The following is a 16,175-nucleotide window of genomic DNA, read 5'->3' as shown; positions in this document are numbered from 1 at the left end:
GATATGCAGCTTCAGCTGTTAGTGAAAGTTACCTGCCCCACCTGAAATAAAACAATCAGGCAGAACAGAACACAGCTGCTGTGCGTATGCAGCTCCACTCAGGGTTTGAGCCTCCTGTTTAAGAGAAGCCATGCTGGTATCAATAATACCAATCAACGCATATACCGTAGAGATCTTTGTTAAGTAAGATACACTATGTGTACGTTTCTGCATCTCAGTTTGCCATGGATCAACACCTACTCTTCACTCTCCCCCTCCCTATTCTTCCTTGTGAAGTTTGCGTTAATAAGGTTATACATTTATCATATCAGAACAACTAGATTTAAGAATGCTCAGTACAAAAAGGCCTATTAAAACATACTGAAGTAACATGCAAAACCAATTACTGTATGTGCATAATGTTGTATTTCTAATGTAAGATTTGTTTTCTCACAACCTAACATGGTCAACTGATAGAGAATAACCAAAAATTAATGCATAAGACATACAGATATGTACCTTGAAGGGAGCTCCATAGATTGAATCTCCACCTGATCCAGTACCAGTGGGATCACCTCCCTGCACTATAAAGCCAGGCACTACTCTGTGAAATATCGTGTTATTGTAATACTCTAAAAAACAAAAAAAAAGAAAAATAAGAGGATATTAAACATATGTAAAATGGTCTCAAAATAACTTTCACATAGAGCGAGCAGAGATGTCCAGTGAAGTTCCAGAAAGTGAGTACTGCAACCAGGTTCTGCTATTTCCACTGGATTCCCTCTTCTTCTATTTTCTGGTTCAGTACAACAGTATCTCAGCAACAAAGTACTGCTGCTGATATTTGTCGAAAAAAAACCACCAACCACACGGTGTTCTACATTTCTGTTGCCAAAGACACTGCACATCACTGACAAGACGATACTGACGAATTACTTCCTTTTCAGCTTTTAAGTTTTATAACTGGAATGACATTACCAATGCACATAAATTTAAAAGGAGAGCTAAAACTACTATCATCTGTCCCATCCAACATTTCACATACATGATTAGCCATATCCATACACCAAATGATTAGCATTTTCACTCACCAGCATGGAACACAGATGTCACCCCTTTCACCACCTACACTGTAACCAAGCTGATAACCTTCGTAGAATGAAATACGTGGTGCCTTTTGTTCCTGAAGTTACCTTCTTTTATCTATATCTCTATGTATCAAGTGAGTGTCATGACATCATAAGAAAACAATGAAAATTTAACTTTACTTGGCATATATTTCCAGTTGATTTTGTTTTTAAATAAAAATAAATCTGCAGCATGCTGCAAGACAAAGCAGGATGTGACAGCATAGCTAGATATATTCCAGGATGATTACATGTTAGGATACTCACAACAGAAACGCTCGAATTTACTATGCAAAAGCATAGCAACCTACACAACAGTCATACAAATTCAGAAAGGAAATAAAGCCCAGTTCTTTAACACTGAGGATGAGTGAACTCTTAGGACTTACTAGGGGCTAAGAAATTGGTTTACCATTGCAAAAAATCTCCACATCTCCACATTAAGTGTGAGAACACAGAACAGGCTGGAATCCTAGACTGCTGTTTTTCCGAAACACAGTAGGGTTGAATGAACTCAACCACTCTAAAAACGCAGAAATAGGATAATAGCAGCAACTAGAAAACACACAAAGGCACCAGGCCCTTCATGAATTCTCGTTACAGTTTTCCCAATAGAGAGCTTCTCAGTCCGGTAACCGCTACTTCACTGAGGAGCATTACAGAACTTACATCAATGAAAGACTACAGCAAATGAAACATTAGAAGGACTCATGAAAAAAAAAGGTAGGAAAGACGGTGATACAGATATGAGAATTTTGAAGGACATCCCATAGAGCATCATTGCTATTTTATACGTATATTAAAGAGGTAGTTGTACTTCATGGAGACTTGCTGAAATAAGCCTTCCCAAGCCTCTGACAAACAACTCTTCAGTAATGCTACGTTATCTGCCACATTTGAGAAAATCATGTAAAATTATATTTTTTCCAACATGTTCCTTCATAACCTTGAAAAACATCTGCATGCTTATTAGTATTTTCTAAATACAAATAAAATCATTAATATTTTCAAGTTAAAACATAGTTATAACCTCTATTTACAAAAAAAGGCACGAAGATTGACGTGAAATAATTTCAGCAACTCATATCCCATTCAGTCATTACCTTCCATACAAAGCTGTACGAAATTTCTACATGCTTTCGGTGCTTCTTTTGACCATAATTCGATATCAATATCTCCTGCTGTTGTTCTCAGCAAAACCTATAAAAACACAGGCAAATAACTCATTAGTTTTATTGTAACTTAGTCACTAATCCAAGAATATAACTGCCGAGTTAAAAACAAACTTTGGAATTAATTATATTCGTAATAGCAGCAGACATCCAAATGTGCCAGGTGGGTTCCGTTAGTTCTAGATAGTGTTGCCATAACTTAAGACACAGCTCAGAATTGATATAATAAGGCTTCGAGGCCAATGACCTGGTACCTGTCACATGATGGAAACTTAAAAACCACTTATTGCTTCCATAATGAAACAATATGGGGGGGTGAAGCATAATTATGCCATACAATTCCAAAGGCATAGACCAGTCCTGCAGGTAATACCACTAAATTCAGTGAGAAATCATAATAAAACTAACAACCTAAAATTAAGAACTCAAGATACAGCTAAGAACAGAGGAAATGAAAAGAACCCTTCAAGGACTGTTTAGCATTATGTATCATAGAATCATAGAACGGTTTGGGTTGGAATGAACCTTAAAGATTAGATAGTTCCAACGCCCCTGCAATGGGCAGGGACACCTTCCTCTACATGAGGCTGCTTAAAGCCCCATCCAACCCGGCTGGCCTTGAACACCTCCAGGAAGGGGGCATCCATAGCTTCTCTGGGAAGCCTGATCTATTGCCTTACCAGGCGTACAGTAAAAAACTTCTTCCCAACATCTATAAATCTCCCTTTTTTCAGCTCAGACTGGTTACATAGAAACATAGAATGGTTTAGGTTGCAAGGGACCTTAAAGATAATCTAATTCCAAACCCCTGCCATGGGCAGGGACATCCCACTAGATCAGTCTGCTTAAGGCCCCATCCAACCTGACCTTGAACATTTTCAGGGATGGGTCATCCACAACTTCCATAGGCAACCTGTTCAAGTACCTCACCACCCTCATTTTGAAGAATTTCTAATCTAGTCTAAATTGTTCCCACTCCAATTTACAGCCTTTCCTCCTCATCCTATCATCACATGCCTTTGTACGAAGTCCCTCCCCAGATTTCTTGTAGGCCCCCTTCAGGTACCAGAAGGTCGCTATAAGGTCTCCTTGAAGCCTTTTCTTCTCCAGGCTGAAAAATCCCAACTCTCTCAGCCTGTCCTCATAGCAGAGGTCCTCCAGCCCTCTGATCATCTTTGTAGCCCTCCTCTGGACCTGTTTCGAGAGTTCTGTATCCTTCTTATGTTGAGGATCCCAGAAATGGACACAATACTCCAGGAGGGGTCTCACAAGAGAGGAGCAGAGGGGCAGAATCATTTCCCTCGACCTGCGCTTCCTTTTATGCAGCCCAGGATACGGTTGGCCTTCTGGGCTGTGAGTGCATGTTGCCAGCTCATGTTGAGCCTCTCATCAATCAACACCTCCAAGTTGTTCTCCACAGGGCTGCTTGCAAATACATCATTCCCCAGCCTATACTGAAACCACGGATTGCGCCGGCCCAAGTGTAGGACCTTGCACTTGGCTGTGTTGAACTTCATGAGATTAACACAGGCCCACTTCTCCAGCCTGTCAAGGTCCCTGTGGATGACATCCTGTCCTTCTGGTGTGGCAATTTCACTACTCAGCTTGGTGTCATCTCAAACCTTGCTGAGGGTGCACTCAATCTCACTGTCAATATCATTGATGAAGATACTAAACAGCACTGGCCACAGTATGGACCACTGAGGGACACGACACCACTTGTCACAGATCTCCATCTGGACATCGAGCTACTGACCACTACTCTCTGAATGTGACTATCCAATCAATTTCTTATCCACCAAACAGTCCACCCATCAAATCCATATCTCTCCAATTTAGATAGACATTGCGGGGGACTGTGCAAAACACTTTACAGAAGTTCAGATAGATGACATCCATTGGTTTTCCCATGTCCAGTGCTGCAATTACCCCACAACACAAAACCACTACGTTGGTCAGACAGGTCTTGTCCCTGGAGAAGCCATGCTGGCTGACACTAACCACCTCCCTGCCCTCTGTGTGCTTTAGCATAGCTTCTAGGAGGATCTGTTCCATCATCTTCCAAGGCACAGAGGTGAAGCTGACAGGTCAGTAGTTTCCAGGGTGGTCTTTACTACCTTTTTTAAAAATGGGCACAATGTTACTCTTCTTCCAGTCACCAGGAACTTCTCCTGATTGCCATGACTTTTCAGATATTATGGAGAGTGGCTTGGCAATTACATCAGCCAATCCCCACAGGACTCTGCGATGCATCTCATCGACAGGTCCCATGGATTTATATATGTTCAGGTTCCTCAGGTGGTCATGAACCTGATCCTCCCCTACAGTGGGAGGGACTCTACCTCCTTAGTCCTCACCTTGTTATCCACTCACCCAGGACAGGTAAGGAGAGCGGCTGTCAGTGACGACTGAGGGAAAAACATTGCTGAGTACCTCAGCCTTCTCATCTGTTGATACAAGGTCACCATTTTCATCCATAAGTAGGGGTAGCTTTCTTTATCCTCCTTTTTTTGACTGACATCTTCTCATCCTATCACTGCACTTCCTGATAAAGAGTTTCTCTTCAACTTTCCTGTAGGCCCTCTTTAGGTACTGGAAGACTGCTATAAGATTTTCCTGGACCCTTCTCTTCTCCAGGCTGAACAACAGCCTGTGCTTGTATGGGGGGTGCTCCAACATTCTGATCATCTTCGTGGCTTTCCTCTGGACTTACTCTAACAGATCCATGTCCTTCCTTTGCTGCACTCCAGAACTGAATGCAGTGCTCCAGATGAGGTCTCAACAGACCGGAGTAACGAGGCAGAATCACCTCCCTCGACTTGCTGGCCACACTTCTTCTGATGCAGCCCAGGATACAGCTGGCTTTCTGGGCCATGAGCGAACACTGCCGGCTCACACTCCCCAAGCCCTCCTCTTCAGGGCTGCTCTCAATTCATTTCCCACACAGCCTGTATTTGTGCTTGGGACTGCCCTGACCCAGACGCAGGACGTCGCCTTGTTTGCACAGCCCCACGTCTCAACGGATGGCATCCCCTTTCCTCCGCCGTATCGACACACGCTCCAACTTCGGTGATGTCTTTCAGGGCTGCAGCACCTCAACCTAACTTCTAACCACACTGGCACTACGACACGGGAACGGCCACCAAAAGTCTCTTCGCAGCTCCTGACGCAAAAGCGACCGCTTCGCCTCCCGCAGCCCCCGCGCAGCACGCGGCTCCCGCAGTCCCCCGCCCCCCCTCGGCTGCCGCGGCCCCCGCCCGGCGGTCCCACCTTGCCGTTCGTGGGGGGCTCCTGGATGTAAATGTTGCTCATGGTCTGGGCAGGAGCGCCCCGGCAGCGCTCGGACCCGCCGCTCGGCCACGCTGCGCCCCAAACACTTCCTACCTCCGCTGCCCTCCCGCCATCTTGGGCGACTCCATGCGGGACGGGGAGCGGAGGGGGGGAGTGGAGAGAGTATTCCTAAGACAGGCGGACGGGCGAAGGGATGAATGCTGCGTTGAAGTCTCTACTGGAGGAGCGAATTCCTTTCAGAAAGGTCTGGAGGCTTCTCCGAGCACCCGCAGCCCGCCCCGGCGGCCCCGTGCCCGTACCGATCTCCCCCGCGCTCCCGCGAGTGACACGGCCCGGGGCCGCAGCGGGCGCGGCCTCGGCGAGGGGCGGCGGGAGGCGCCATGGCGCTGCCGGGTGAGGGGCGCCGGGCGCGTGTGGGGAGCGGGGCGTGGGGGGCTCTGGGGCGCGGGGAGGGCGGGAGGCTCTGGGGAGCCGGGAGCCGGGGGCCGGGGCGGCTCCTGCAGCCCCGGGTGAGTGAACACCGAGGTAGCACCGCACACCTTCTTAAACCGGAAGGCTACCTGGTGTCAGACTTGAAGCCCCTGGTCGCCTTATGTTCGGGATTAACGTTTGTATCCCGCTAGGTCAGTGTTGGAATAGACCCTTTGAGGAGGGCAGTGAGACAGTCAGAAACGCTTCCGCTGTTTGTAAGGTATTTAGGTTTCTGCTGGCCGAACAGTTGCTTTGAAATGTTTACTTACCTTGAGACGTTAGGAGTGTTTGGTTGGAGAACAGCTGGGTAAGCCTGAGCTTTGGTTAGCTGCTTCTCTTCAGGCGAGACCTTAATGAGCCTTTTCCTATTCTAGAAGAGATTCTTGAGTAGGACATCTGATGTTTAGCTTCAAAGATTCCAGAGGTTTCTTTTGCAGCCTTGTGCTCCCCTGAATGAATCATAGAATCACCAGGTTGGAAAAGACCTCTTGGATCATCGAGACCAACCATACCTCTCTGCCACTAAACCATGTCCCTGAGCACCTCGTCTACCTGTGTTTTAAATACCTGCAGGAACGGTGACTCCACCACCTCCCTGGGCAGCCTGTTCTAGTGAATGAGGTCCTTAGTGATGGTTGCTGTCGTGTCTTAATTTTCTTGAGTGTAACATCTGAGAAGAAGGGAGTGAGAAAAGGAATCTTCTAGTAATTTGTTTGCTTTTAATCATCTGAAACTTCATCTAATCTGAAACTTTGCTTCTAGTGTTATTACTTAAAGCCAAAAATAATAAAATTTCAGTCTTAGGAATTTGGTGGGAGTGTTTGCTGACAATATTCTTGTCATCTGCTGTGTGTTTCTATCAGAAATCCTGACAGATGGCACCTGCACTTATTATGGGAGGTTTTGCAGCATGTGACTGGTTGTGCTGACCTGCCTTGCTTAGAATATCAAATCTTACTCTACCGACATGTCAGTTACGCATTAAGGCTGGAGTTTCCCAAGTATTTCAGAAAGCTGAGACAAAGTAGGTAGCTTGGGTGATCTTGCTTTCTAGTCCCAAGGTATAAATGAAAAAGCAGATGCTGTTTTGAGTGTTTCTTTGACATGACATTGCGAGATACAGCTTGCAAGGTAAAGCTATACTTCTGTTCCTTGCTTCTTGACGCTTTCGTCCATGTACTGTCTCCTTCCCGACCTACTTGGCTCTAGGAAGTTTCTCTCAGAACTCAGTCATAAAACAGGCATCTAAACACTACTGAGATTATAGACCTCGAAGGGCATGTGTGATACTAAGGTGCTGAGATCCACAGAAAACCATGTGTCTTAGTGGAAAGAATGTGGCTTTATCGCTTAGCTTTCCGTACCCTTAAGCGCGTAGATCAGCAAGTTAGTTTTTCAGCTGAGGATTTGAAGGTTTCTCTGTTATTCTGAGTAGAATTTTCTGAAGACAGTGCTTGCCTCGTTAATCAAAGTTTAAATTCATGGAGCCTATGTAGCCCATTTTGGGTTCTCTAATTTCTGTCATGGAATTCTTGTTAAGTTTGGTTAATTATTTACATACACAGCCATGTTATTCAGAAAACTGTTTATAACTGTTTGAGTCGCTGGTTTCTGCATACTCTGTGGAAGTTAGAAGGTCATCCTTTGATTTTTTAGAAATTCATTTTGGACTTCTGTTTTGAATACGCCTAGATGATTGAAAATAAGACTGATCTTATTCTGGAGGGTTGGGTCTCTGGGGTTTCTCTACTGAGTCATGTCCTACTTTGTCTCGTTAATTTAGTTGTGGGCTCAGATGGGAAAATCGCACACTTTCTGTTCCTAAAATTTGCACTATTCTGGTCCTTCTTCATGCATGGCATCTACTGACCTTTCTGTGGCTTTCTTTATTCCACATTTGCTTTCACGTATCCAATTCTTTAATTCTTTCTCTTTGGTGCCATGTTGCCTGGATTCAGAATTGTTGAACAATTTGTGTAGCTTTTCTTTTTTAATTGCTTCTGTCTGTCTCTGTCCTCTGTCTCTTTTCAGGACTGATTTTTTGATTTCTTTTTTTAATTGCCCTTTTAAGACAGTTATTGTAATTAAATTATAAATTACTTCAGAATTTACAGTGAATGTTTGTATACATCCATACACTGCTAGAATATAAAAGTACACTTGTAGTGCAGAGTTATGGATCACTGGAATGTCAGCTAGCTATTCCCGTGTTCATATTGTAACTGAACAAATGCATATGGTTTGAGAGAAGTGGAATAATTATTAAAATTGTAGTGGAAAGGTCATGATAAATCACATGAGGGTTTGGTAATAAGTTAGTTTCACATAACTGATTCATAGCAGTTTATACTAGCCAAATTTGTTCTGACAGATTACTGCATAGAAAACAACCTTAGAAATGTGCTGGTTTGCTTTTCTTTAATTTTTTTTTTAAGAGATCTTGGTGTACTTTGTACTCTAAGGAAGGATCACTCCTATCTGTGTATTGAAATTATCAAGCTGGATTTAAAAGAAACTTGAGAGTTCTCTTTAGCAAGAGCTAATCGGTGAAGTTTCCCCTTTCAGGTGGAAATAAGGATAACATCAGAGCAGGATGCAAGAAGTGTGGCTACCGTAAGTGTGTACTAAGTAGTATGAAGTTACAATGTTTTCTTCAGTTGATGACTTTGGAACTGCCTTTGGAGGAGGCAGAAAATAAGTGTTCTCCCTTGTTGCCCAGACATTTGTCAGTTTAAATTACCATATTTTTATTTATTTATTTCCTGTTGCTACTTTTGAAAATCCTGGTTATGGTTATTGAAATGTAACTTAGAAAACTATAAACTATAAAATAATAGTCAAGTAGTAGCTTAAGTCAGTATTGTCTAATGGTTGTTAAAGATTGTCTCCTAAGTGAATAAGACTCTTCTATTTCACTAGAATGAGACAAAGAGCAATGTAACACACTTGCTGTAATTTTTTAAATATTTCAGGAGGGGTCTGAGATCATTAAAAAACATAGAAAGTAAAGGTTGGGCGATATGTTTAAATTAAAAGAAATGAGAGAAGTCTGTTAAATGGAATAGCAATGCACAACCAGATAAAGTTCTTTAAAGTTTCTTCAAAGTCAGCTTTCTCCCTCCTCATTCATAGATTGTAGCCTAGCCTTTTGTCACTTCTCAAAACTGAATAACGCTAAAATGGTTGTCTTTTAGTTTCTGATATTTTTTGGTAAATACTAATTTTTCTTTCTGATATTTTGGGTTTCAGCTGGTCATCTGACATTTGAATGTCGAAACTTCCTCCGAGTAGATCCTCAAAGAGATATTGTTTTAGATGTTAGCAGCACTAGCAGTGAAGACAGTGAGGAAGAAGAACTGCAGAGGTTGCAAGCCATGCGTGAAAAAAAGAGTAAGGTGGCTTTTTTTTTTTTTTTTTTTTGTTTCTTAAAGAGTAAATTGGATAATGGTCTTTTGAAGTGCTGAAACTCTCATTTTATCCTTTTTCATAACCACTATTAGTTCTTTCAGCCTGTGCTTTAAAAGCAGGCCTTTTACTTCATGTGTTCACACTTCAGACATCTGATATGCCCACGTCTTTTTTTATTGTTATTAATTCTTGTCATAGGAAATTAATCATATACCCATTTGGAACATTTCAGAAAGTGCTCCTAAATACGAAAGATTGTAAGAATGTTACTAAGAAGCTGCTTAGGAGAAAATGACACGAATGTTCTGAGTTAAGCTTGTCATTACATATAGTTTAAACATGTTAAAGTTGATAGTAACTCTTGGAAGTAATGACAAATATGACAGCTAAATTTCTTCCCAGTTTCTAAGTAGTGCTTTGACTGAAACAGTGAATTGAATTTAAACATTCATTTTTTCAGAAGTACTGTTCTCTGTTAGGAAGGTCTGGGCATGAAGTGTTTCAGAGAAAGAATAGATGGGTTATTTAGCAGATATTTAAGTTTGTTTGAATTTGGACTTTGAAGACACTGTTATCCTAGGTAGGAGGGGGACGTTCTTCCAGCATAGCATGTTTTAAATGAATGAATGTTCTTACCCTCTGTTACAATGTGTATTGTTCTCACCTTCCAACCTGAACATTCAGTTCCTACTAAAGATGCTATTTAGGAAGGAAAGGGACAAATAGAATCCAGTAATTTGCTGGAACACTGCAAAAGAAGTGGATAATCTGCTTGTCAGTAGTTCTGAATTGGTACTATAACAATCCTTTCTCGGAACGAGTCTCTTCGGTAAAATTTATTCTCACTTATTATGTTGTTTTGAATGCAAGAGTTTTTCCTTGGCCCTGCACTGATTTGACATTGATATCTGCAGGAAAAACACCTGCGTATTTGATCTTGTAGTATTCCTACTTCTTATATGTTTTCTCAAACTGTGGCTGCTATGTGTACTGTAAGGAGTTATATATATTTACTTGTCAATAACCTAGGCAGGATTTTGCAGTTTTAAGTGGCCTTGACTTCTCAAGAGTTTTGCACTGTTGGCACTTAGATTTTTGCACAATTGTTTAAAAAACAATACTGAGTGCTTGTTCACACTTCCTTATTCATGTTTTTTAATTGCTCCAAAAGTAATTTGCTTTCTATAACTCATATTGAATTCTTCTAGATTTCTCTTCAGAACACACAGACCACTTATTTCTATTTATGCAGCAAATGAGTAACTGCACTAGCACACACTCTGTGGAGGTTTTTTTTTTTTATGATAGAAATAAGATTAAATCATCAAAATTACCTAACTGTTTTAAGGATAAATTTTAAAGTTGGTGTTTTCCGGTTAGCTGACACTGTAATGTGCACTTATGTAGTGGATTTGCATTTTGGAGAACTTAAAAATAAATTTTGAATTGGTATAGAGAAGTCTAAGGTCAGAAATGTCATCCAATGTGATAAAAATATTGCTTTTAAGTGAAATACACAGTGTTAGGGCAGGAAACAAACATGACCAGATGAGTGGTGACTCTTCCACAATATTTTGTAGATGGTAGTTAGCTCAGCTTTATAGTAGTTATGGTATAGGTATTTGTAAAGTGTGACATGACTATTTGTGAGAGTAATTCAGATAAGCCTAAGAGAATATTCTTTTTTCATATGGCCTAGTTAAATGACCTGTTCTCAGTCTTGGGCAAATCTTTAAAAATACAGAATAAAGAATATGAAAACCTAAAGCTGACGTAAAAATACAGGAAAAATCACAAGTTTTTTCTACGTTTTATGGGCCTACCTTCGTTCTTGGTGCTTAGGTCAAAGTTATTAGAATGTAAGTTGCCTAAAAAGTTCTGCTACTCTGCAAAATAGTTCTGAAATTACTATACTAGACCAGAATTTGGAGGAAGGAAAATTAAAACCAAGAATTCTGTAGTAGCTTTACATGGCTATTGGAGCCGCTGTCTAAATGCTGATCTCTACTCAGACAACTGTTTTGTAAACTGTTAACTTTTTATCCATAGATTTAAATGAGGAGGAAGAAAAAAAGAAACAGAAAAGAAAAAGCAAAGAAAAAACAAAATTAAAGCGATCAAGGAAAAGGTGAGTATCATACACCTATTGTAATGTCAAACAGGACTTTAGAAATGTTTTTGATGTCTGGGTTGTTTCTCAGAAAACACTGCTTCTTTTGATGTGACTTTATTTGCAATCACATATTTGGTTTGAAAAGCTTCCTGTTTTCAGATGATAACTTGTTTGTTCTTTCAGTAATAGTAAAGTCACAGGCTTTCTGCTGTGGAATTAGGACCATGGAAGTCTAGAAGGCTCTAGCAAGCTGTGGGTCTGCAGGTCTCAGAAGGCAATGCTCCCTTTGACTATTCAGCACTGGGCAAGATGTGGTGGGAAAAGATTGTAGACTTAAGATGTTGGTCCCCGGGTTAGCTTGGGTGGAGAAGCCTCACATGCAGTTCGGAGACCTTAGGATTCCCTGCGTGCACGCAAGCCTTTGTTCACACATACACACGCACGTGTGTGCTGTGAGTTAAATGCAACTATCAAAAGGAAAACTTCTGTAGTTCTACTGAGCCTGTGTTGATTTTTAATGTTCTGGTAGTTGCAGAAGCTTAAAAAAATTGTTACTGCAGGTTCAAAGGAAAATGTCTTAATGCTTAAATTTATTGTGAATCTGAGTTTTGGCCTTCTGATTATTTTTTTATTTATGAGACTAGAGGCTGGTTAGTCCTTAGGGCTGTTGATGAGACAGTATCCTAGGAACTGTGTTGAGAGCTAGGAAATGTGTAATACATTTGGAGGCCACAATAAGATGTATTTTAGAAAGAAAGAAACACTATTTAACACTGGTTGTATTTCCATTTATTTACATAGTATAGCTCTTCTAACATACAAAGACAGTAGATAAGAGTCAGTCTGCTGGCTGTAGTCATTATGTCAAGTAATTAAAAGTTAATCATGTAAACAATAGCACAAAACTGCCCTCTGTTCCATTGTCAGTTAATCTATATTATAAACATACTGTTTTGCTGGCACCATTGGCTAAATGGAAAAGTTGTAATTCGGTTGAACATGCAACTGAGATACCATAACCTTTCCAGTGGATGTGACTGTATGAATTCTACACCAAGTCTGATTTGCAATGTTATATAAATACTGATATGAAGTACGTATAATCCTTGTGGCATAATCCTTCTTTAAGGGCTTACAGACTTACATGTGTATTTTTTTTCCTAGATCTTCCTCATCGAGTGCAGCTGAAGAGGATAGACCAAAGTCAAAAAAGCAAAAATCACACAAAAAAGAGAGGGAAAAGGGAAAAAAGAATAAATCTAAGAAAGGAAAACATCATAAAAAGGAGAAGAAGAAGAGACGAAAGGAAAAAAGTTCATCTTCTGATAGTTCAGACAGTTCCAGTAGTGACTGAGTTGCTGGCCTATTTTTGCATTCGCTTCTGCAGAGAAGATGATTTTCCTTTCAATTCAAATTCATTTATGCTCTGTAATGCTGTTGTTTTAAAATGATATATATATATTTTTAAGAAATTTATTTGCAAATATCAGGGCTTCAAATTATTACACGGACCATTTGGGAAAAAAAATGTTCTTCTATCTCAAGTTTATTAGTACTAAAACTGTGTGAGTTTACCTAGTTTTTCGCTTTTATTCTTAGTTTGGTTGTGATTAGTTGTGTTTGCAATCTTTTGCACTAGGATATGGTAAACTTCAGTTTGCAGGCCTTCTGGTAGAAAGACTGGGACTTAAATATGCTTATTGTCAGAACGATTGAATCAAATTTGGCAGTTCAAGTGAGACTTTTTGTTATGTTGTCCCTTAAATGTATGTTTTGCATAGCATTTTCTACTTATATACATTAATCTGTAAGGTCAAATATGAAATAATGTTTGGGTCCAGAGAAGGGTAAGAATGGGCAATAAGAAGCTAAAAGATGTTGTTCCTTCAAAACTATCTTCTAAAATTGATCTAGTCATAGACTATGAACTATAATTACATGTTGTTTTGGCAGGATCACTGTGAGCAAGGAGAAAATAACAAAAGCAAACAACAGCTATTAATTTTTCAAAGTATTTTCTTTCTGCTTAGGTTTTGGTCTTTACAGTGATGGCCATTTCATTTTTGATGTAAGGTATCACTTTCTAACACTAGATGACTGTCCAGCAAGATTGTTTACAAAGTCCTAAGAAGCATATTAATATAGTATATAGTGACGAAATGCAGTTCATACAGTGTATACCTGAACAAAAACAGGCAATTCAAAGACTGACAGTTGACAAGAACTGTGAAGCCTTCATTCATTCTCGTAAAACTCCTGTTGAAAAGTTAAAAACAAACAAACCCCCAAAACTCTTGTGGAATGTAAGCAATTTATTGTGTTGAAGTCAGAAGCAAAATTTCCTGTTTGATATCGGGAGCAATGTTAAGCATGTCAAAATTTTATAACTGCATTCTGGTGTTTGTGATTCATATTTTGTAGGGTAGAGGGTCAAGGTGGATTGATACCTTTAAGTTGAACAGATTTCAGTTGTATACTCCTACCCTAGAAATGCCTAAACCTTAAAGTGCCTCTGTTTAGATTTTCTTGAAAATGCTCTTCATGCCTGTGGTTTTGGTTTTTTGTTGTTTGGTTTTTTTTTTTTTTTTTCTGCTTAGACACAGGACTGTTTCCCTAAGCAGTTTGGCATACAGCTGCAGTGGAAGAGTGGAAGTCTCATGGGAGTCAAAATATGAGTAAAAGCAATACCTAAGCTTTCTCAACAGTAATGTCCATTGCCTTTGTTTTCTATAGTGGGTTAAAACATTGAGCCAGTACTAAACATTTTGTGGTATTTTAATGGTTACTGCATTTGTCCTGGAAGTGAGATAGCTAGATTTAACTCTGTCTTTCAGACTTTTGTGTTCAGACCAGAACTCTATTATGCTGCAACTTGTGCTGTAGATGCTGTGTTAGGAAACATTAAAGATCAAAATACTCAAGGAAGCCACAGAGCAAGGAGAAATTGTCTATAACCTTCTATGTAGGTCTCTTGGTAGAGGATGGCAAGTCCTTCCATTTGCTCTTTTTCTTACTGGCTTTGATCCAGTCTGGTTTTTCATGTCATATATCATGATTTAAGGGATGGGCATGGGTAATATAACTGAAGAGAGACTGGACCTCTTAGTTAGCTGATACCTGCGCGTAGCATAAGGAACATTCTTTTCATGAGTACTAATTCAACAGATTCTTCCACTCGGTTCACTCTAGTCACTTCAGCATTGCTGCTGCTGTTAAAGCTTAGTTTTGTCTGGGTTAATTCCCTAAGCCAGTCATTCTGTAGAGAGCGACAGGGGAGTTGTGGCTACTTAAGCTGATACTGTTGCCAAAGGAAGTATTTGGTCAGGCCATAGCTTAAGAGATTTTTTTAATTGAGATTTTTTTCTCCCTAAAATGTTCCTTACTTAGTGAGATTGGAAGGGTTATGGGAGTGAGGGGAATTCAGAACTTGTGTGATCTCCCAATGATTCCATGATACCAGTTCTGTGGAACAACAGTTTTTTACCTTGTTTGTTCTTGATTTTTGAAAGCTTCATCTGAACACAAGGAACTGAAGGGAAATTTACTGAGCTTTTTATACGAGAATGGCTGAAGAGTTTATTAAACATCCCTTATTACAGGTAGTATATCTGTATGCATAAGTGTAATTTATCCATCAAACTATATTTAATGACAAATTAGAGAATGGATGGAGGCTTAAAGTTCAGAAAAGCAAAAGGTATATATTTTAGTAGCATTCCTTATACCTTTGCGTAATTTCAAATAAGCCGTTTTAGATTCTGGTTCTAGTTGTTGAAATCAAAAGATTACTTAGCTAAATGATAGTGCAATTACCTCCTGTGTAGCATTACCTCCCGTGTAGCTATTTATGGTAGTTACGATGGTATTTTATACAAGAGTGTAAGGCATGATTTTTCAGTGTTTTATGGTTTGCCACCTGCTACAAGTGTACATTGGAAAAAAGCTTTTCTGATCTGAACACTTTAAATATCGCTATTCTTAATTCATGCATTAATGTAACAGAGATAATATAATGCTTCAGCTTATTTTTCAGGCCATATTCCCCTTTTGTTTGCAAAGATCTACATTGAAGTGAATAGGTTTTGCCACAGAAATGCTTAAGATTTCAGACATGTTAACTGATACATCAAGACACGCTGCAATGAACAGTTCTCTGCCAAGTTAATATTTGCTAATCTTTAAAAGTGATATAAAAATAAATATTCTTTGTTTTCTTACTTGACTTAGCCATAATTTTATTGAGTCTGATGTGTTGTAACATAGGTTATTATTTCACTTGAATCTCAGCTTGAACCCAAATGTGTGCTCTGATTCCAGAAAAAGAAGTGACATTGAGCAGGTTTAGGTAAAAAACCAAGACTTCTAATATTAAAACTGAGCTATTTCTTCATTTCTATCAACTGTTATTAAATTCAGTTTTCATGAATCACACTTTGAAGGACAATGTTTGACATAACTGCTGCTCTTGCACAGGTCCAAGATATTGTTAGTATGCCTGCTATGCAACAAGTGCCAAAGATCTGACAATATGAAGGTAATGCCAGTACAAACAAGGACTGTCACTCCCCATCGGGTTACCTTGGTTACAGAATGAAATGCCTGTTTTCAGAAAGA

The 16,175-nt window shown here is 39.9% G+C and overlaps 2 protein-coding genes across 3 annotated transcripts in view; one reads left to right on the top strand and one right to left on the bottom strand.

Moving 5' to 3' along the window:
• CWC27 (CWC27 spliceosome associated cyclophilin) overlaps positions 1–5,729 on the bottom strand; it is a 117,595-nt gene extending 111,866 nt beyond the window's left edge. The window contains exons 1-3 of the mRNA XM_054055517.1: positions 5,549–5,729; positions 2,210–2,306; positions 499–611 (exon numbers count right to left, since the gene is read on the bottom strand). Of these exons, the coding sequence (XP_053911492.1) occupies positions 499–611; positions 2,210–2,306; positions 5,549–5,590 (252 nt within the window). The 5' untranslated portion in view covers positions 5,591–5,729. The remainder of the gene's footprint in view (positions 1–498; positions 612–2,209; positions 2,307–5,548) is intronic.
• Positions 5,730–5,834: 105 nt separating this feature from the next.
• Positions 5,835–15,783, top strand: SREK1IP1 (SREK1 interacting protein 1). 2 transcript variants are annotated; one of them, XM_054055518.1, is made up of 5 exons: positions 5,873–5,962; positions 8,606–8,653; positions 9,290–9,430; positions 11,498–11,576; positions 12,726–15,783. In XM_054055518.1, the coding sequence occupies exons 1-5, from the start codon at positions 5,950–5,952 to the stop codon at positions 12,913–12,915; spliced, it is 471 nt and encodes a 156-aa protein (XP_053911493.1). In that variant the 5' UTR covers positions 5,873–5,949; the 3' UTR covers positions 12,916–15,783. The 2 variants fall into 2 exon arrangements, with proteins under 2 accessions (XP_053911494.1, XP_053911493.1); XM_054055519.1 differs by lacking the exon at positions 8,606–8,653 and having other exon boundaries at positions 5,835–5,962.
• The last annotated feature ends 392 nt before the right edge of the window (positions 15,784–16,175 follow it).

This window comes from Cuculus canorus, chromosome Z (genome assembly GCF_017976375.1).
Source record: "Cuculus canorus isolate bCucCan1 chromosome Z, bCucCan1.pri, whole genome shotgun sequence".
NCBI lineage: Eukaryota > Metazoa > Chordata > Aves > Cuculiformes > Cuculidae > Cuculus > Cuculus canorus.
This window is presented reverse-complemented; position numbering and strand designations above follow the sequence as displayed.

Excerpts from the sequence above, each read along its gene's own strand:
- SREK1IP1 (XM_054055518.1), top strand. Across the intron at positions 8,654-9,289 it reads ATGCAAGAAGTGTGGCTACC|CTGGTCATCTGACATTTGAA; the intron begins GTAAGTGTGTAC and ends TTTGGGTTTCAG. Across the intron at positions 9,431-11,497 it reads AGCCATGCGTGAAAAAAAGA|ATTTAAATGAGGAGGAAGAA; the intron begins GTAAGGTGGCTT and ends TTTTATCCATAG.